We start from the raw sequence: 22,348 nt of genomic DNA, 5'->3' as shown, positions 1-22,348 counted from the left end.
GGGGGAAAAAAACTGCTTCTTTTGGTTGGGTTAAATGGTGCCCTGGATTAAAGCAATAATGGAGAGGGATGTAGGAAATGTATGGAGTCTTGTATGAAACTATACAGTGTGAGGGTATGTCCCTTGTATGTACTTAGATTTGCAAGAATGACACATAGGAGCTGTGTGTAAGAAGGGGAGGGGAAGGGGTGGAGGAGATCGGAGTGGGAGGGGAAGGGGTGGAGGAGATCGGAGTGGGAGGGGAAGGGGTGGAGGAGATCGGAGTGGGAGGGGAAGGGGTGGAGGAGATCGGAGTGGGAGGGGAAGGGGTGGAGGAGATCGGAGTGGGAGGGCAGGGGAGAGGGGAAGGGGTTTGAGGAACTCCCTTGGAGAGGGGGAGTAGGAGTGGGTTATAGAGCTGATCTAGCGTGTCTGAAAAAAAGATCAGGTTAGCCAATCTATTTCATGGTTGAGAGCCTTGAGGGACCGTGTATGAAGGGCGTGGATCTAGAACCACTCCCGCTGTTTAAGGATTTTAATAAGGTTATCACCTTGTCTGGGTCTGGATACTTGTTCGATCATCTGGAACCTGAGTTGTTATACTGTATACCTGGCGAAATGATAGGGTAGTAGTAACCAGGTTTTGCCACAACGGATAGTGGATTTGTGTTTGACAATGCGGTCCCTGATGTGTTGAATAGTTTTCCATACGTATTGTAGACCACATGGGCATTTGACTACATATACCATGAAGTTAGATTCTCTGCAGAATGAATGAGGCCACGTATGGTGACAGAAGCAGATGCCGCAGGAGCAGATCCCAGAGGTGATGAGACCCACCATTTGCAGAAACCTTAATATGACAAAATGACAGAAAATCAGAGCAGTAGAAATCCCCAGAAAGTGACTCCGTTTTGGAAATTATAACCCTCAGGAAATGAATCTATAGGAGTAGTGACTATTTTGACTCCACAACCACTTTCTGGAAATTTGCACGCCTGGATGTTGGAGACTGAAAATTGCAAATATATTATTTTATTGCCCAACACATAGTGTTCATATTGTACTCCAGGAGATACACACACACACACACACACACACACACACACACACACACACACACACACACACACACACACACACACACACACACACACACACACACTATAAATTAAGTGGGTTCTTCTTACTAGAGTAATGCCAAATATATGGATGCTAAATGTGGTTTGGGCGCACTGCAAGGCTTAGAAGCAAGGGGGAGATTGGAGTGATATTGCTGAATTGGGTTATGGAAGCCATGTTGCTTTTCAGGAGCATTTGAGACCATAATAATGTAGAAACTTCTGTTTTTACACTGGCAGATGATGGACCACGCTCTACTGGTTCATGCTATGAAGTTTTCTATTAGACTGTGAACTGTCAGTGTCTTAGTGAATAATTCAATGTTATTACGTAACTTGCCATTTCTACAGACAGTTTAAATGTTCAGAAATATAAAATTCAAGGATATTTTCTTCAAAAATAATAATTGGTTTTATTCTTGGCAGATGACTGTACCAGGAGATCAGAGGGACAGCTGACCTCTTCAGTTTCTAAATCAGATGATCTTGAGATCCCACAGGATACAATTGAAGTGAATGCCGTTACTCCAGATTTACCATCATCCCTTCACAACAAAGATTTGTCATCGGATTCTTTAAAACAGGTCCTGACTTCTGATTCATTACCGACTACTAAGGAAAATCACAGTCACAAAAGAGGCATTAACAGACGAACTGCTCCTAAACGAAACAAGCCATTTTCACAGTCAGACTATGGAAATAGTTTTCCCCTCAAAAAGTATTTTCTTAAACATCAAAAAATGTACACAGGAGACAATCGAATTTCCTGTTCCAATTGTGGGAGATGTTTTAACCAGAAATCGGATCTTGTTAGTCACCAGAGAACTCATACATTGGAGATGCCATTTTCATGTTTAAAATGTGGGAAATGTTTTGTAAAGAAAATATATCTTCTCAGACACAAGAGAACCCACACAGAAGAGGAGCCTTTTTTATGTTCCAAATGTGGGAAATGTTTTAAATGGAAAAGAAATCTTGATACCCACCAGAGAACCCACACAGGGGAGAAGCCATTTTCATGTTCAGAATGTGGAAAATGTTTTGTGCAGAAAATATCTCTTCTCAGTCACCAGAGAACCCACAAAGAAGAGAAGCCTTTTTCATGTTCAGAATGTGGGAAATGTTTTAAATGGAAAGCAAATCTTTTCGCACATCAGAGAACTCACACAGGGGAGAAGCCATTTTCATGTTCAGAATGTGGGAAATGTTTTGCAAAGAAATCAAATCTTATCAAGCATCTGCGAACTCACACAGGGGAGAAGCCATTTCCATGTTCAGAATGTGGGAAATGTTTTGTAAATAAATCAGATCTTATCAGACATCACAAAACTCACACAGGGGAGAAGCCTTTTTTATGTTCAGAATGTGGAAAATGTTTTAAACATGAATCAGATGTTGTTAAACACCAAAGAACCCACACAGGGGAGAGGCCATTTTCATGTTCAGAATGTGGGAAATGTTTTATAGCGACATCAAATCTAATCAGACATCAGAGAACCCACACAGGGGAGAAGCCATTTTCATGTTCAGAATGTGGAAAATGTTTTAACCAGAAATGTTATTTTGTTAAGCACCAGAGAACCCACACAGGGGAGAAGCCTTTTTCATGTTCAGATTGTGGGAAATGTTTTAACCAGAAATCAAATCTTATCAAACATCAAAGAACTCACACAGGGGAGAAGCCATTTTCATGTTCAGAATGTGGGAAATATTTTACACGGAAATCAACTCTTAATAAACATCAGAGAAGTCACACAGGGGAGAAGCCTCTTTCATGTTCAAAATGTGGGAAATGTTTTAACCAGAAAGCGCATGTTGATAGCCACGAGAGAACCCACACAGGGGAGAATGACTCAACTACACCCAACTGGTCTCTGTATACACTAGAAAGGCCTTAGCTGCACAACTTAAAACACCACCTCGGACCTAACTACCAAATAGACAGTTGAGGAGTTTCTCGTATTTCCTGAGGAACCAGAGGGGAGTCTGCAACACACTGTCAACAAGGGGAAAGAAAAGTGTGACATAAGATATGAAAAACCCTGAGTGAGAAACTAAAACACATTCATATAGGGCAAAGAAGGCAAGCTAATGAGAACCAAAAATAAAAGGAGCAAGTATAACTTCCCAGAAACCTAACAGTGGTAGAAGGAAAAGGTACTGGGAGAGAAAGCAAACAGACCAGGAGGATTATTTCACCTTTGTGGTGAAAATTACAAAATTCATCTTCGCCCACAATTATTAGAATTTGATAACATAACAATATATATCTACAAGAGACTGGTACAGCAATAGGAAGTAACATGGCTCCACAGTACGCAAATCTTTTAATGGCCAAGCTTGAAAGTGACTTCTTGTCCACATGTCCCATCAGGGCTCTTGCCTACTACCATTACTTTGATATTTTAATCATCTGGACGGAATCTGAGCAACAGCTTAAGACGTTCCATGAACACTTTAATCAATTTTATCTCACCATTGTTAAATATTAATTATGGATATTCATTTTATTCTTAATTCTGAATTCTGTACCATACATAAGATTGCATCAGCCGTCGTGCTGGGGTTTCTAGATGACATGCGCTATTTGTGTATTTTAATTCAGCACCATAATTAAAAGAACAGGTGCTATATGACAGGCCTATAAAAGCCCATGTTAGAGACAGGGGGGGTCTCTTGCCATTCCACAGGACAAGGATATGTGTGTAAACCAGCTGCTGATGTAGGCCCAAGGAAACACGTTCTTTACCCGGACACATGGTGTCATCCTGAGACGTGCTGGACACAGACATATGCAATCTACCATCCAGGATCCCAGGGAAAGATGGGTGAATCTCAATTATTAAGCTAATTATGGACAAATGGACAATCACTCTGTAACTATTTAATTATTTTATGTAATCATTCTTTTTAATGGACAATCCGAGAATAAATCGATACTTTTTTTCCTAAGAATATCGTGATAGTCATTAATCGATCACATCTGATAAGAAGTCCTCGATAGAAAAAATATACGGAAAGAAGTATTTTTTTACAACCATCAACTTAACACTCAACTACTCCTGTACTGAAATTAACTTTTTGGACACCTTCATTAAGCTACAGAACAATGAAATAGAGACATCCAATTAACCGTCCAACATACCTTAAATGGGTCAGTTCAGTTTCCATCCAAAACACATAAAAAAACTGTATGGGCTAAAGCCAAGCCATCAGATACAATCGGATATGTTCCAACCCTATGGACAGAGACAAACACCTTGGTGGCCTCAAAAAGACCTTTTTGAACAAGGGCAACCTGGTGCCTCTAGTAGTCACCTACAATCCAAATTTGGCAGCGCTAAAGAGAGCTGCATGGAAATTACAACCTTTATTACAAAAAGATGCCCGGTTACAATCTATATTTCCAGATCTCCCACTTCTCTGTTTTAGGCAGTCCCCAAATCTAAAAAGCATCATTGTCAGAAGCTCCCTGTCCTCTCCAATAGCTACATGAACCTTTCCCTGCAACCAGAAAAAATGTAAAACCTGTCCATTTATAATGACACTGACAAGATAAAGATCCTAACTCACATCAGGACCCCAAGATCTTGGGTACTTTCAGCTGCATCACATGTAATGTACTTAATTATATGTATCAAATGTCCAGCTGGGGGTCTTTATGTAGGGGAGACAGGGCAAAAACTTAGAACAAGGATGAATTCTCATCGCCACACAATAAAAGAAAAAAGAATAGATATACCTGTGGCCAATCATTTTTTTATCCCTGATGACAGCATCATAGACATGAAATTATACCAAAAATAATGAGTATATAATGGCCCAAATAAGAACATCAAGAATGTCCATGCTAGTGCTCAAAATGCAATTATGTTTATTAATCGGTTACATTGTGGACAGCTTATACAAATCTTGGAGACAATAACAGGATAAACAAAGGACTGAGCAGAGAGCCAAGGTAGGGGAAAAGAATAACACGAAGGCAACAGAGGGGAAATAAAGTGCATCTGGTACAGTTAAGGGTCCTTGTGCAAAGTAGCAAAATTGGGTCCCAGTATTATGACAAGGGTAAAAGAATCCGTCCCTATATCCCTCTCTAAAGTGCTAACAGGTCCCCAAATGTAAATTATTGCTCACCCATACTGTATCCAGAAGTCATGCGTCCCTCCATGTCAAAGTGCAGCCCTGACACGTGTTTCGCTAGATGCTGCTTCCCGGGTCATGTGGAGAGGAGTGTGCAAATGGGGAGTTTTATAGGAGCGCCTCTGATGCTTAATTGGCATCACCGGCGCATGTGAGCTGTGTCAGGCCGGTAGAGGAGCAGTGAGGGGGCATTTCCGAGTGGCCACGGGTCAGGAAGAATGACTTCCTGTTACGTCAGAGACACGTGACCAATCTGATGGAAGCCCCGCACACATGCTCATTGCCAGCCCCACAGCACCCATGCGCACTGCCAAATCGGCCATCTTTGTTCAGGCAAGTTAAGGACAAAATCTGCTCTTCCCACCAATAAAAATAGACATGAAATTACTTGTATTGCAAGGTAACTTCAGATCTCAGAGAGACAGGAAAATGTGGAAGTACAAACTTATGACAATCTTTGACACACTCTGAGCTGGAATGAATGTGTCGCATGGATTTATGTCTAGTGTTGAGCCACCCCCGTAGTGTTCGAGTTCGGTTCGGTTCGTCGAACACCCGTGTGTTCGCCGAACTGTTTGTCGAACTGTTCGTCGAACACCTTCGAACACCGTTAAAACCAATGGCAGGCAAACAAAAACACATAGAAACACATAGAAAACACCTTCAAAGGTGTCCAAAAGCTGACAAACTGCTCAGAAGACACAACTAACACATGGAAAAGTGACAAGTACATATAGTCATGCGAAAAGAAAAGAGGTGGAGGAGTAAAAGGAGGGGGAGACACAGATATAGGCATGTCATGCCCTTCTAAAATCCAAAAAGTGAGAAGCCGAGACGGCCAGTCCGCTCCTGCCCGTGCCACCTCCGTGTCGCCGGGTTTGTGCCAGAGCCGCGGTGAACCCTGACGGCCAGCCCCCCTCTCCCAATACTGGTGCCTGTCCGCTGGTGGGTCGAGAGAGCCCCCCCTGTGGTGGAGGCAGCTCTAAGCTTTTTAATTTAAATTGTCCCTCTAATTTGAATGAATACACTTTAAATCCATTTACAAGGATCTATTGGAGGGCAAGTCTCATGCCAGCAGCCGCGTAATTCCAGCTCCAGTAGCGTCCACTAAAGCTGCTGCAGTTAAAAAGCTTTTATAAGGATCGAGCTCGGCTGTCCACCGCAAGGCATCCTAGTGCCAGTCCCAGCCCCTATGCCTTGGGGTGCCTCCTGATGCTCTTCACTAAGTATCCCGTGGTCCCGAAGCATTTCCTTTGAAAAAATTAAGTGTCCAAACTACAGGTGGTGTAGCTTGCTTAACAGCCGGGATAATCCGCTGACTAGCAGACACTGCTACTAGGCACAAAGTATTTCCTGGACTAGATGCAGTTAAAAATTTGTAAGTAGATACTCTCGTTGGATGCTGAGAAAGCATTCCATAGAGTCTCCTGGCACGCCATATATGATTCTCTTAAAAAGCTTGGGGTAGGGGTCTAGGGGACCCTTTTTTAGCCAAAATCACGGCCCTGTATCACAATACGTCACCTAGGCTGAAGATAAATGGAACTGTAGCACCGAGGGCTCGGTTGCTACAGACGTATTGCACCTCACCCAGAGGTGTGATATCTCACTCTCAGATAAGGATGGAGTGTGGATCAGGACCCGACACCTGCATGCATTACACCACATTGCCGTGGGGCAGGGCGACCAATATGCCCCTGAGATGGGCACGACAGTCCCTGTCCCTGGCTGGAGTGGGGGGAGGGAACACTGAGGAAGGGGAACCCTGCAGTGCAGGAGCAGGGAGGAAGCAGTTCCTGGGTGCATTGAGAAGGGAGTATAAAAGGTGGGCACCATCTTAGTTCAGTGCAGAGAAGTCTGAGCAGAAGTGGCAGGGAGCAGGGGCTCTGCATGAGCTCTGCTCCGGAGGCGGGCCTAGTAACAGAGGCCCAGGCCTGCAAGAGGGAGAAGGAAGGAAGAGGAGCGGAGAAGGCTCCAGGAACGAGGAATGAAGGGATCCCAGGGGTGCGGACGGGCGAGTCGCCACCGCACGCCCGAATCCACCTGCGTGGAGGGGTCAGGCCAAAGGGGGAGACCGGTCCCCGAACTAGTGGAGGCAGGAAACGACCCTCAGCTAGAAACCGGAGGCTCTGACATTTTATGTGGCGCAGCCCCTTGCTCCACCCACTAGGAAGGCACCACATAGGGTCAGGGAAACTGGCGCCAAGTTTACCAAGAGGAGGCCCGAGGCAGCCGGACAGAAGTGTTGGTAAGAAAGGCCAGACAAAGGACACACAAAGGGGGTCCTGTGAAGCGCTCCAAAGTTATCTGGGAGTTGTCTGAGCCCCTCACCCGGTGAGCACAGTACGACGTGGGCAGCCGTTACCTGCAGACGTGGTCTGGATAATAAGAACTGTGAGTAAAGGCCCTGAACTGCATCACTGACTCCGTGTCGTTACTGCTGCTGCCCTGCACCATCACCCCCATCCTCCGCATACACTGCCCTGAGGCTATACTCCTCCCGTGGGGAGTTATGCTACGCTCTGCTGCACCCACAACACCAGCCTTAGCGGTCTGCCCTGTAGCGGCGGTTCACTCTGACCGCAATCCACGGGTGGCGTAGTCGGACATTTAAACATCAAAACCACATAAATAGTTCCGCCACTGGTTTGACCGCCCTGAGCCACGGAACCGGATCGCCGCCACGAAGACTACAACCACCAGCATCCACCAAAAAGGGTCCTGCTCCGGGTGTCCCAAGGCCCAGGGGGTGCGTCAGAACATTTTCATCACCTTTCACAATCACCAATGGGACAAGGCAGGGATGTCCTCTGTCCCCTCTCTTATACATCCTAGTGACGGAGCACCTGCTCTCATCAATTCGCCATAACCCCAATATTAGGTGGATTGAGGTGGGAGGCACCGAGTACAAGTGCTCTCTATTTGCTGATGATGTCCTAGTATATATCACTCAATCACATATATCCATCCCTGCTGTTATGGCTGAAATAGATCACTTTGTTACATGGTAAAATTTTAAAATCAATGCAGCGAAGTCTGAGGCCCTCGATGTCTCCCTCCCTAAATCCATATAGGATTCCATCCAGTCCAACATTCCCTTTGCCTGGCCCTCACAGGGTATCAAATACTTAGGAATTCCTATTCATAGAGACCTCTCCCATCTATGTTATCTTAATTTTGGGCCCTTTATTGAACAATTCCATACAGACCACGGTTGGCAAGTTAGAACTGTAAGATTCACTACGTGAACCACTGGTGTTTTGTGGAAAAGCACATGTACACCGCGTTCCAAATTATTATGCAAAAAGTGTTTAGGAGTGATAAGGGAAGAATTTGTTTGTTTGTCAGTTAAACTCATTGATGGTGATGTGTGTCAGGGCTCTTTATATCACTGTAAGCAATTGCAGACACCTGTGCTAATTAGTTTGGCAGGTGTGTCCAATGAAAGGCAAGACTACTTAAGAAGGCTCTCTCACATTATTAAGCAGCCTACATTTTCTGCCAAAATGGGAAAGAAAAAGGATGTGTCGGCTGCTGAGAAGCAACAAATTGTGGAGTGTTTAGGTCAAGGCATGACTACAATCAACATTGTGCGATGATCAGGATGAAGTGTCTTGGCAATCAAGAAGTGTTTAGCTGATTCACAGTACACACGTGTGCGTGCTGATAAGGGCAAATTGAGGACTCTTTCCTACAGGCAATTACGTCAGGTTGAAAGAGCAGCGGCAAAAAAGCCTTGTCATAGCAGCAGACAAGTTTTTGAAGCTGCTTGTGCCTCCAACGTCCCCCGAACAACAAGATGCAGGGTCCTTCAGAGGTTTGCAGCTGTGCATACGCCATCCTGTCGACCTCCTCTATCCACTTCACACAAGCAGAAACGGCTCCAGTGGGCCAAACATTACATGAAGACTGATTTCAAAACTGTTTTGTTCACGGATGAGTGCCGTGCAGCGCTCGATGGTCCAGATGAATGGAGTGGAGGATGGCTGGTTGATGGACACCCCACGCAAACACGGCTACAGCGCCAACAAGGAGGAGGTGGAGTAATGTTTTGGGCTGGAATCATGGGGAGAGAGATTGTCGGCCCCTTTAGGATCCCTGAAGGCGCTAAAGATGAACTCCATAATGTATGTGGATTTTCTCAAACAGCACTTCCTGCCATGGTTCAAGAAGAAGAACCGTGTATTTCACAGCAAGATCATTTTTCTGCATGATAATGCACCATCTCATGCTGCACATAAAACATCTGCATCTCTGGCTGATATGGGCATAAAAGGGGACAAACTTATGGTGTGACCCCCATGCTCCCCTGACCTCTACCCCATTCAGAACCTTTGGAGCATCATTAAAAGGAGTGTCTATGATGGCGGGAGGCAGTTCACATCTAAGCAACAGCTCTGGGAGGGTATTCTGTCCTCATGCAAAACAATTGAAGCAGAAACCATCCAAAACCTGACAAATTCAATGGACGAGAGAGTTCAGAAGCTCCTTTCGAACAAGGGGTCCTATGTGAAAATGTAACATCACCTAGAATAAAGTTTTGAGTTGAAAACTGTTTGATTTCAGTTTCTAACAACCTGCTAATGCTTATAATTTCAAAAATGACCATTTTTTTGGTCTTTATTAAAATGAAAAGGTTGATCGAAAAGTTTGGGGGATCTAAGAGTGTGGCAACCCAGTAGTCATGATTACTTCGAATTCTGACAATATGAGGGTCATGCTGCAGGTAGTGCAGCAAGAAGGCACTTATGTGTCTTGCGCATCTCGGAGCCCCAAAATTATTTTCCGGGCTAGATGCAGCTAAAAATTATTTTTAATTTTAAATCTGGTGAAGCTTATTATAGATGGCCTAATAGGATCAGTGCTGCACACTGCTACAAAGCCCAAATTATTTTCCAGTCAAGATACAGATAAACATGATTAGTAATTTGAAAGCTTAAAACGGTTGGTAGGGTGATTTTAACCAATCATCAAGCTTTTACTCTCCCCAGGATGACACAGGGGTAGAAAAGTCGTTTCGGATCCATGATTTGTTCATCTTTATGAACGTGAGTCTGTCTACATTATCAGTGGAGAGCCACGTGCGCTTATCTGTCAGCACACCACCAGCAGCGCTGAACACACGTTCAGACAGAACGCTGGCTGCGGGGCATGACAAGATCTCCAAGGCGTAAGTGGCTAGCTCCGGCCATTTATCCAGATTGGAAGCCCAAAAAGAGCAAGGGTCCAGTGACACAGTCGTGGCTTCAATGTTTACTTGGAGATACTCCTGTACCATCGTCTCTAGGCGTTGACTATGTGTCAGACTTCTTGTCTCCTGTGGCCTTGCAAAGGATGGGCTAAAAAAGTGGTGAAATGATTCCGCAAAATTGATGTTACCAGCAGATACTGTGGTTCTGTTACGGTTTGAGTGCTGAACACTTGACGGTCCCACGGTTGGCAAGTTGGAACTGTGAGATTCACTACGTGCACCACTGGTATTTTGTGGAAAAGCACATGTAAGATTCTGCAACAGTCTCTGCTGATACTCCTGCATGCGTGCATCCCTTTCTATGGCAGGAATAATTTCTGCAAATTTACTTTTGTACCGGGGATCTAACAGTGTGGCAACCCAGTAGTCAGGATTATTTCTAATTCTCACAATTCGAGGGTCATGTTGCAGGTAGTGCAGCAAGAAGGCACTCATGTGTGTTGCGCATCCAGGAGCACCAAGTCCCTGTTGTGTTGGTGGCGAGGTAACAATCATGCTTCCTTCCTCTGTCCTCTCCCCCCAACCTCGCACAACAGAAATGTGATCAAGGTCTCCCTCATCTGATGAGTCTTCCATCAGTTCGTCCTCCACTTCTTCCTGGGCTCCTGCACCTTCCTCACTAGTTTGGCTGCTACCATGCGCCCTGGTAAAATCATCTCCCCCACCCTCACATGCCTGCCGCCCTGGTGCTGCCGACCGTCTGGACCTTGCAGATGTTAGCCCTTCCGCATACAACTCCTCCTCCTCTACTTCCTCCACCTCCTCTTGTGCCACCACCTGACTCCGAATTCTGTTTAACATGTGCTCCAGCATGTAAATCACCGGAATAGTCATGCTGATAATGGCATCGTCAGCACTAAACATCTTCGTCGCCATTTCAAAACTGTGCAGAAGGGTGCATAGGTCCCTGATCTGAGACCACTCCTCCAGCGTGATTTGCCCCACCTCTGAATCTCGTTGGCCCAGGCTATACGTCAGAACGTATTGCACCAGGGCTTGTCGGTGCTGCCACAGTCGCTGCAACATGTGCAGAGTTGAATTCCACCGGGTAGGCACATCGCATTTTAGCCGGTGAAGTGGCAGGCCCAACGACTTCTGTAGAGATGTAAGTCGCTGAGCTGCGGGATGCGAACGGCGGAAGTGAGCACACAGCGACCATGCCCTCTGCAGAAGGCCATCTAGTCTGGGATAGTGGGCTAAAAATTGCTGGACAACCAGGTTCAACACGTGAGCCATACAAGGCACGTGTGTGACATTGCCCCGGCGAAGGGCCGCACCCAGGTTTGCAGCATTGTCGCACACGGCCTTCCCTGGTTTCAGGTCCAGTGGAGACAACCATTTATGAAATTGGTTCTCCAGAGCTGACCACAACTCCTCAGCTGTGTGACTCACATTTCCCAGACATTTCAATGTAAAAACCGCCTGATGACGTTGAGCCCTACTGCCAGCATAGTAAGGAGGTGTGCAGGATCCCTTCTGCGCAGTTAGAAAGCTTGTGGCATGACCAGACAGGCTTTGGGTGCAGGTGGAAGACCGAGAGGAGGTTGAGGAGGCAGAAGCAGTGGAGGAAAAATGACATAAAGAGGATTGACGCACAACTCGTGGGGACGGCAAGACTTGGACAGCAGCCCCTTGTCCTGCTGTCACCATAGTTACCCAGTGCCCAGTCAGCGACATGTAACGCCCCTGTCCATGCCTACTCGTCCAAGTGTCTGTGGTGAAATGCACCCTGTCACACACAGAGTTTCTCAAAGAAGCGGTGATGTTGTGTGCGACATGCTGGTGGAGCGCAGGCACACCTTTCTTTGAGAAGTAGTGCCGACTGGGCATCTGGTACTGGGGCACTGCGACGGACATAAGGTCTCGAAAATCCTCTGTGTCCACCAGGCGGAAAGGCAGCATTTCTGTAGCCAAGAGCTTGCAGATGGTGAAATTCAACCTCTTAGCTTTCTCATGGCTAGGAGGAAATGGTCTTTTACTTGTCCACATCTGAGGGACCGAGGGCTGGCTATTGTGCTTAGACGGGGTTGATAAGGGTGTCCCCGGCAAACTGCCGGTCTGTGAGGAAGATGCAGGCGGACATGTTAGGTTGCCTTGATCCAAAGGTGGTGCTATCGATGTCGGACAGCGCTCAAGACCAGCTGGTGTTACCACCTCCAAAGAAAATGATGACCTGCCAATCACGCTGGCTGTTGCGGGTAAAGAGGTGGCAGGTCTGCGCCCCAAAACAGGTGTGACTGCTGTCCCCCCAGTCACAGAGGATGAAGAGGCCGCGGATGCACAAGATATGGCAGACGGTGGTTGGCCCGGCCGGCTAGACCGCATTGTAGCACACTGAGCTTCCCACTGCAACTTATGCTTCATGTCCATGTGCCGGTTCATGCATGAAGTACTCAAACTATGTATTTTTTGGCCTCTACTTAGCTTTTGCTGACAAATGTTACAGATAACACGAGTTGGGTCATCTTTATCGATCTGAAAAAATGCCCAGGCTATGCAAGGCTTAGCACCCATGCGACCTGAAGAGCCACCACGACTTGTGGTGAGAGGCAGAGTTGTGTTTGAGGATGCAGTTGTTGACGTGCTTCCAGTACTACGTCTCTGTCCAGGAAGGCGCAACCTGACCTCGTCGTCACTAGCATCTTCCTCCACCTCCTCTGCTGACCTCATCTCTTGGCTGACTGTGGGTTGACAGTAAGTGGGATCTCCGACCTCATCATCATCACCCTGTGCGTTATCACACCCGTCGTCCTCAGAGCCAACCTGTTCCTGCCCTGACAAAAAACTAAAGTTGTCGCTCCAATCAGGTATTTGAGTCTTATCATCGTCTTCCTCATTGTCTCCACCAACAGGAGTTACAGTTTGGGAATGAGGGTCTACATTATGGTCAGAACCTTCTGCGTCTGGTCCTGGATCCGACTCATAAAGATTCTGGGCATCAGTGCAGATCATTTCCTCGTCTGGATTCACAGAAGCGCTGGAGTCGACCTCTGATTCCCAGGCTATAGTATGAGTAAACAGCTCTGCAGACTCAACCATCTGTTCTACCTCATACTCAGACGGGCAGCTGGAGATTTGGGAGCTGTGAGGAAGCAAGTGCGATTTGGGTGACACCTTTGAGGACTGGAGTATTTGTGATGTTGAAGTTGATGTGGAGGAGAGCCCACTTAAAGGAGCACTTGATATCCGTTGAAGCACCTGCTGTTTTTGTGCCTCATCTGGAATTTGTAGCGATTGGCGTGGCCGTAAGAAAGGGATCTTATCACATTGTCCGCTAAAAGAAGTAGACATTTTAGTTTGGCTGGAAGATGGTCTTTCTTCTGCACCTACCCCACGGACACAACCTTTTTTCCCCTTCCCAACACGCCTATTCCCCTTTCCACCAGCAGCAGGCCTTTTTCCACTCATTTTGGTGGTTAACTAATTCACAACTCTGGAGTTGTTTGCACAAAAAAACAATGGATGGTAACCGAGCAGAGCTGAGTGGCCAAACTGTGGTATTAGGCCAAAACTATTGGCTGGGTTAGATGCAGAAAAAAATTATTTTTAATTTGCAACCTGATGGAGGTCAGTATAGATGGACTAATAGACCAAGTCCCACACACCGCTAGAAGCCCAAATATTTTTTCAGAGCTAGATGCAGAAAAAAATTATTTTTAATTTGCAACCTGATGGAGGTCAGTATAGATGGACTAATAGACCAAGTCCCACACACCGCTAGAAGCCCAAATATTTTTTCAGAGCTAGATGCAGAAAAAAATTATATTCAATTTGCAACCTGCTGGACGTCAGTATAGAAGGACTAATAGAACAAGTCCCACACACTGCTAGAAGCCCAAATATTTTTTCAGAGCTAAATGAAGAAAAAAATTATTTTTAATTTGCAACCTGATGGAGGTCAGTATAGATGGACTAATAGACCAAGTCCCACACACTGCTAGAAGCCCAAATATTTTTTCAGAGCTAGATGCAGAAAAAAATTATTTTTAATTTGCAACCTGATGGAGGTCAGTATAGATGGACTAATAGACCAAGTCCCACACACTGCTAGAAGCCCAAATATTTTTTCAGAGCTAGATGCAGAAAATTTTTTTATTCAATTTGCAACCTGATGGAGGTCAGTATAGATGGACTAATAGACCAAGTCGCACACACTGCTAGAAGCCCAAATATTTTTTCAGAGCTAGATGCAGAAAAAAATTATTTTTAATTTGCAACCTGATGGAGGTCAGTATAGATGGACTAATAGACCAAGTCCCACACACTGCTAGAAGCCCAAATATTTTTTCAGAGCTAGATGCAGAAAAAAATTATTTTTAATTTGCAACCTGATGGAGGTCAGTATAGATGGACTAATAGACCAAGTCCCACACACTGCTAGAAGCCCAAATATTTTTTCAGAGCTAGATGCAGAAAAAAATTATTTTTAATTTGCAACCTGATGGAGGTCAGTATAGATGGACTAATAGAACAAGTCCCACACGCTGCTAGAAGCCCAAATATTTTTTCAGAGATAAATGAAGAAAAAAATTATTTTTAATTTGCAACCTGATGGAGGTCAGTATAGATGGACTAATAGACCAAGTCCCACACACTGCTAGAAGCCCAAATATTTTTTCAGAGCTAGATGCAGAAAAAAATTATTTTTAATTTGCAACCTGATGGAGGTCAGTATAGATGGACTAATAGACCAAGTCCCACACACCGCTAGAAGCCCAAATATTTTTTCAGAGCTAGATGCAGAAAAAAATTATATTCAATTTGCAACCTGCTGGAGATCAGTATAGAAGGACTAATAGAACAAGTCCCACACACTGCTAGAAGCCCAAATATTTTTTCAGAGCTAAATGAAGAAAAAAATTATTTTTAATTTGCAACCTGATGGAGGTCAGTATAGATGGACTAATAGACCAAGTCCCACACACCGCTAGAAGCCCAAATATTTTTTCAGAGCTAGATGCAGAAAAAAATTATATTCAATTTGCAACCTGCTGGAGATCAGTATAGAAGGACTAATAGAACAAGTCCCACACACTGCTAGAAGCCCAAATATTTTTTCAGAGCTAAATGAAGAAAAAAATTATTTTTAATTTGCAACCTGATGGAGGTCAGTATAGATGGACTAATAGACCAAGTCCCACACACTGCTAGAAGCCCAAATATTTTTTCAGAGCTAGATGCAGAAAAAAATTATATTCAGTTTGCAACCTGATGGAGGTCAGTATAGATGGACTAATAGAATGATGCTATGCCCAAAAGATTTTACTTCACTAGGTGCAGTAAAAAAATTGGTATTCTATACACAGGTGCTATATCTTGCAACACAGATAGGCTACTCCACTGACTAACACACTCTGCAATAGGCCAAAAAGGATTAGCTTTGCTAGATTCAGCCAAATGCTGTGAAAAAAACTTGCACAGCACTGGCACAGACCTGCCTGGCAAAAACTGATAGGAACTGATGTAACCTAGTCCTGAAAAGGACTCCAATTACAATTAGTCTTTACTCCCACAATCTATCTATTTAAGAGCACAGACCTGCCTGATAAAAGTCGTAGGAAATGCTGTAACCTAGTCCTTAAAAGGACTGCAATCACAACTATTCCCTACTCCCAAGCTATCTGTATATTTGTGCGAAAATTGGCTTGAAATTAACAAGGTATAGCGCACACAGCAACAGCGGTGCCGTCTAACACGCAGCTGCAGCAGTGAGAAAATGGTGGCGACGGGGAAAATGGCTTGGTCTTATAGGGCAAGGACATGTGACATACACTGCCAATCACACATGCCCTTGCTTGTGTGAAAAAAAGCACTTCGCTCCGTGTGTGCGCTGCTGATAGGCTGACAGATTGCACCTCCCCACTGTAAATGCGGGAAAGAGAAAAAAAAATGGAGATCTTCATTGTTCCTGCAGAGATCCATCCCCTGCCCCTCCCCCCGCCCCGCTGTACACTCAAACTGCGTATTAACATTAATTTTCATCATTACTGAGAAAAAATCCAGTTATGATTTTGGTGCACGAACAGTTATCGAACATAACCTCGAACAGCCGAATTTTTCTCAAATTGTTCGTGTTCGCCGACCGGCTCGAACACCGCCCAAAACAGCTCGAATTTGAGATTGGCGAACAGTTCGAGTAGAACAACGCTCATCTCTATTTATGTCTTTCTACATCAACTAAGGAATGGGCTCCTCAAACCGTTTGGGGGCATCACAATCATGGACCAGACCTCAATCACAGGACAATAAAACTTTCACACTCCTTATCTATGAACTCTTCTAATATTCACCATCACAACTGCTTCTCCCTCTCCCATACTGATAGTTCTGCTTCATATCACTTGTCTTATCTATTGCATTATTCCTGTGCCCTGTTGTGTATAAATACAGTTATATGAAAAAGTTTGGGCACCCCTATTAATCTTAAGCTTAATGTTTTATAAAAATTGGTGCTTTTGCAACAGCTATTTCAGTTTGATATATGTAATAACTGTTGGACACAGTCATGTTTCTGCCTTGAAATGAGGTTTATTGTACTAACAGAAAATGTGCAATCTGCATTCAAACAAAATTTGACAGGTGCATAAGTATGGGCACCCTTATAATTTTCTTGCTTTAAATACTCCTACCTACTTTTTACTGACTTACTAAAGCCCTTTTTTTGGTTTTGTAACCTCATTGACCTTTGAACTTCATAGCCAGGTGTATGCAATCATGAGAAAAGCTACTTAAAGTGGGCACTTGCAAGTTGTTCTCCTGTTTGAATCTCCTCTGAAGAGGACAACTGTCAAATGATCTGAAAACAAAGATTATTCAACATAGTTGTTCAGGGGAAGGATACAAAAAGCTGTCTCAGAGATTTAACCTGTCAGTTTCCACTGTGAGGAACATAGTAAGGAAATGGAAGAACACAGGGACAGTTCTTGTTAAGGCCAGAAGTGGCAGGCCAAGAAAAACATCAGAAAGGCAGAGAAGAAGAATGGTGAGATCAGTCAAGGACAATCCTCAGACCACCTCCAGAGAGCTGCAGCATCAACTTGCTGCAGATGGTGTCACTGTGCATCGGTCAACTATACAACGCACTTTGCACAAGGAGAAGCTGTATGGGAGAATGATGCGAAAGAAGCCGTCCTGCAAGCACGCCACAAACAGAGTCGGCTGAGGTATGCAAAAGCACATTTGGAGAAGCCAATTTCTTTTTGGAAGAAGGTCCTGTGGACTGATGAAACCAAGATTGAGTTGTTTGGTCATACAAAAAGGCGTTATGCATGGCAGCAAAAAACCACAGCATTCAAAGAAAAACACTTGCTATCCACAGTAAAATTTGGTGGAGGTTCCATCATGCTTTGGGGCTGTGTGGCCAATGCCGGCACCAGGAATCTTGTTAAAGTTGAGGGACGCATGGATTCCACTCAGTATCAGCAGATTCTTGACAATAATGTTCAAGAATCAGTGATAAAGTTGAAGTTACGCAGGGGATGGATCTTTCAGCAAGACAATGATCCAAAACACCGCTCCAAATCTACTCAGGCATTCATGCAGAGGAACAATTACAATGTTCTGGAATGGCCATCCCAGTCCCCAGACCTGAATATCATTGAACATCTGTGGGATCATTTGAAGAGGGCTGTCCATGCTCGGCGACCATCAAACTTACAGGAACTGGAATTGTTTTGTAAAGAGGAATGGTCAAAAATACCTTCATCCAGGATCCAGGAAATCATTAAAAGCTACAGGAAGCGACTAGAGGCTGTTATTTTTGCAAAAGGAGGATCTACTAAATATTAATGTCACTTTTCTGGTGAGGTGCCCATACTTATGCACCTGTCAAATTTTGTTTGAATGCAGATTGCACATTTTCTGTTAGTACAATAAACCTCATTTCAAGGCAAAAACATTACTGTGTCCAACAGTTATGACATATATCAAACTGAAATAGCTGTTGCAAAAACACCAATTTTTATAAAACATTAAGCTTAAGATTAATAGGGGTGCCCAAACTTTTTCATATAACTGTATGTGACTCTGCAGGTTTTGTGTTATACTATGTCTGATGAAGAGACCTGAGTAGTCTTGAAAGCTTGCAATTTGTTACCATCTTTTCAGTTAGCTATTAAAAGGTATCAATCATTGAAGACTCTCAGATTTTAATATTTTTCTCCAAACAGCAATTTTAAGATCTCTCCACAGGTGGTCAATGGGATTTAGATCTGGACTCATCACTTCACAACGCTCCAGCACTTTGTTTCCACCCATTTCTGGGTGCTTCTTGAAGTATCTTTGAGGTCATTGTCATGGTGAAAGACCCATGACCTAGAATGCAAACCCAGCTTTCTGACACTAGGCACTACATTGCCACATAAAAGCCTTTGGTAATCTTCAGATGATTACACTCCTGTCAGTGTATAGTGCTGTCTTCTACAGCAGTCACATCAGTGATTGATGTGGTTGCTGTAGAAGTGACCCGGATCGCCGTGGGACACACTGTATTACGTCACAATGGCGGACAGGTGAGGGATATGGTTGTTTTACATTTTTGTTTTTTTCAGGAGACGAGGGCTTCAACGGATTAGGCGAAAAATAAATTATTAAAACCGTGTGCAATTTTATTTCAATAATAGACTTAGAGATTCCTCTCAATTACTAACCTGGGCTTCATGTCAGTCACCAATACAAGGCTGACATGAACCCCAAGCCTATTACCACACTCGCCTGCGTTACATGGCAGTGGGAAGAGCAAGGCTAAGTGCCAGATTTGCCACATCTTATGGATGTGCCGTTTCTGGGTCCGCTGAGGGCTGATATTATTAGTTGTGGAGGGGGCCAGGATTTCAATTTCACTACGGTAGAAATAGTGTAATTAAGACCGACACCTCTTCCATTACAGCCAACCAAGGAGATGGAGACCTAACCAGGATTGTTCACATTTCCCTAAATTAGCGCCTAACACCATCGAAGTGGCATCAATTTCACTAGAATAGAAGTAGTTTAATGGAGACCAAAACCTCTTCCATTACAGCCAACTCAGCAGATGGAGACCCAATAAGTAGTGTTCACATTTAAAAAAATTAGGGCCTAAAATCAAAACAGTGGCACCAATTTGACTACAGTAGAAGTAGTATAATGGGGACCGACAACTCTCCCACTATAGCCAACCCAACAGATGGAGACCCAATCAGGATTCTCCATATTTCCAAAAATTAGTGGCAGACAGCAGCAAAATGGCATCAATTTCAGTACAGTAGAAATTGTAGAATTAGGAATGACACCTCTTCCACTACAGCCAAACCCAATAGATGGAGACTCAATCAGGAGAGCACCATCCTCTCCAGTCGTTCACCACGTGTCATACTTGTACTCTGTTGTGCTGGTGCATGAGCCGGACTAAAAAATGCGTGAAAGGGATCACAAAAATTGCTTCTGCCACTTACACTACTGCTACTACTAATATTTTGGTGATGACGAATTGACGTGCCGGAGGTTGGAAGTGTAGAGCTGCGATGCACTCTGTGTGCTTCACTGCTGTCTTGGGGAAAACCTATCTTAAGGTTATGTAAACGCGTGTTTCCATACTCCAGCATTCGCGGGTACCTTTCCAGGGCGGGAAGCATCTGCCAAAATTTACTCTTATAACGTGGCTCTAACAGAGTGGCAACCCAGTAGTCAGCACTATTTCGAATCATAACTATATGGGAATCATGTTGCAGATAGTGCAGCAAAAAACCACTCGTATGTCGGGCTCTTCAATGAGTTTAAAGCCCATGCTGTGTTGGTAGCTGGGTAATTCTGATGCTTGCTTCCTCTGTCTCCTCCTGCTAAACATGAAAAACAGAGAGGGGATGATTATCCTCTTCATGTTCAGACTGTTGCTCGCCCCCATCACCTCTTCCTCTTCCATTTGTTCCTCGCCTCTTGCATCTTCACTAACAGTTTTTCTGGTATCACCAACCTCCCTCGATCGCAGTGAACCACCCTCCCTTGGCACCCTGAGATGTCTTCTAGTGTATGACGTTAGTAGCAGAAGAATGTATTTTTTACTGTGGATGAGGCCGGTATAACATATGAGGTATTCTCCAAACTATTTCAAACTGAGATGTCCCCTGCTGTATAACATTAGGAATCGAAGAAAGTATTTTTTGACTGTGGATGAGGCCTGTATAACATAGAATATGTGCTCCAAGATATTTCAAACTCAGATCTAACCTGTTGTATCATGTTAGTCACAGCAAAAAATAGATTTTTTTTTACCCTGCAGAAGCTCTGCATACAGCTGAATTTCACCGCCACTAAAGGACTAGGTGGCTTATAGCAGAGTGTAACACGTTGGTGACAGAAAAAAAAAATTGTGGACTCTGGCTAGCAACAGAAAAAAAAAATTTTTTTACTCTGAAAACAGCTGAAGCTCACTGCCACTAAAGTAGTAGCTTTCTTATAGCAGCGTGTATCATGTTTGCGACAGATAAAAATATTTTTTGTAGTTTGGCTAGCAACAGAAAAAATATATTTTTTTTACTCTGACAACAGCTGAAGTTCAATGCAACTAAAATAGTAGGTGGCTTATAGCAGAGTGTATCATGTTTGCAACACAAAAAAATCTTTTGTCTGCTGTGCCTAGCAACAGATTTTTTTTTAACTGTGCATACAGCTGAATTTCACCTACCAATAAATGACAAAGTGGCCTAATATAGCTTGCACTGTCACATTAGCAAACGAAAGAAAAGGTTTTTGTGCTCTACACTGACAAGCTCTGTAGATAGCTGAATTTCAACCCCACAAAATCAAAAGGTGGGCTACAAGGGCTTGCTTGTTTTATCACATTAGCAAGTGAAAAAACAGACTGAAGGGATACTTGTGCATACAGCACAATACAAGCAGTGCACAACACAGTTCTATGCCATGGACCCTGCTGTTTCTGTCTGAATCTCAGTAATTGCACAAGAAAAAAATGTGCTGCAAGCTCGATTTCGCAGGTAAGCAGCAGAGGAATTATCTACACTATTTGACTTCCAAACAAGCGCCCATCTATCTAGCTAATATCTCTCATTAAACAGGAGGAGCACACTGAGCAGCGTCTGTCACCGGCTGTGACATGGATAAAATGGCGCCGAGGAAATATGGCCGCTTTTTATATAGAGAGGACATGTGATTTCAGCACCCAATGGCAGAAGCTCTTGTGCCTGGACAGTGTGAATGCTTCCAGCGCTCTGATTGTCTAGCCGCGCTTTCCTCACTTACAGTTACAGGGGAAAAAAAAGATTACAAACGCGCTGCTGATATGTCCTGTTCTGAGCTATCACCAGCTCCTTCCTCATCTAACACATACCCCCGCTCATCATACACAAGCACTATGCTAGCCAAACTGTTAAAAATGCTGTAGTTGCCCGCGATCAAGTTCCCACACTTATTTGGCAAACGTTACCAATTTTCCCAAATTTAATAAAAAATGTTCATGTTTCCGATCACAAATTTGAATGTGCCATATTCGTGTCGAACTTAAGTTTGGAGTTCGGATTTCGAACATATTCGCTCATCACTACTTGTTAGCAACTGAAAAAAATAGATATTTTTTACTCTGCATACAGCTAAATTTCACCCCCGCAAAATGACAAGGTGGGCTCTTATAGCTTGCTGTATCACATTAGCAAATGAAAAAAAAATATTTTTGTACTCTGCACTCAATTGCTCTGCATACAGCTGAATTTAAAGCCCACAAAATTAGAAGGTGGGCTAGTAGGGCCTGGTGTATGACATTAGATTGTGAAAAAATAGATTTTTTAAGACATACTCAAGCATGGAGCACAATGCACAACAAAGTCCTATGACATGGGCCCTGCTGTCTTTTTCTGGAACACAG

The 22,348-nt window shown here is 44.0% G+C and overlaps 1 protein-coding gene across 1 annotated transcript in view; it reads left to right on the top strand.

The window, feature by feature from the left end:
- The window catches only part of LOC141191509 (uncharacterized), a 40,721-nt gene extending 37,555 nt beyond the window's left edge, over window positions 1–3,166 (top strand). Inside the window, exon 9 of the mRNA XM_073661402.1 lies at window positions 1,527–3,166. Within this exon, the coding sequence (XP_073517503.1) occupies window positions 1,527–2,998 (1,472 nt within the window). The 3' untranslated portion in view covers window positions 2,999–3,166. The remainder of the gene's footprint in view (window positions 1–1,526) is intronic.
- Window positions 3,167–22,348: the final 19,182 nt, after the last annotated feature.

Source organism: Phyllobates terribilis, unplaced genomic scaffold (genome assembly GCF_046119375.1).
Source record: "Phyllobates terribilis strain yellow unplaced genomic scaffold, ASM4611937v1 Scaffold_46__1_contigs__length_10046794, whole genome shotgun sequence".
Classification (NCBI taxonomy): domain Eukaryota; kingdom Metazoa; phylum Chordata; class Amphibia; order Anura; family Dendrobatidae; genus Phyllobates; species Phyllobates terribilis.
The sequence above is the reverse complement of the archived record's forward strand: the minus strand, read 5'-3'. Positions and strand labels throughout refer to the sequence as shown.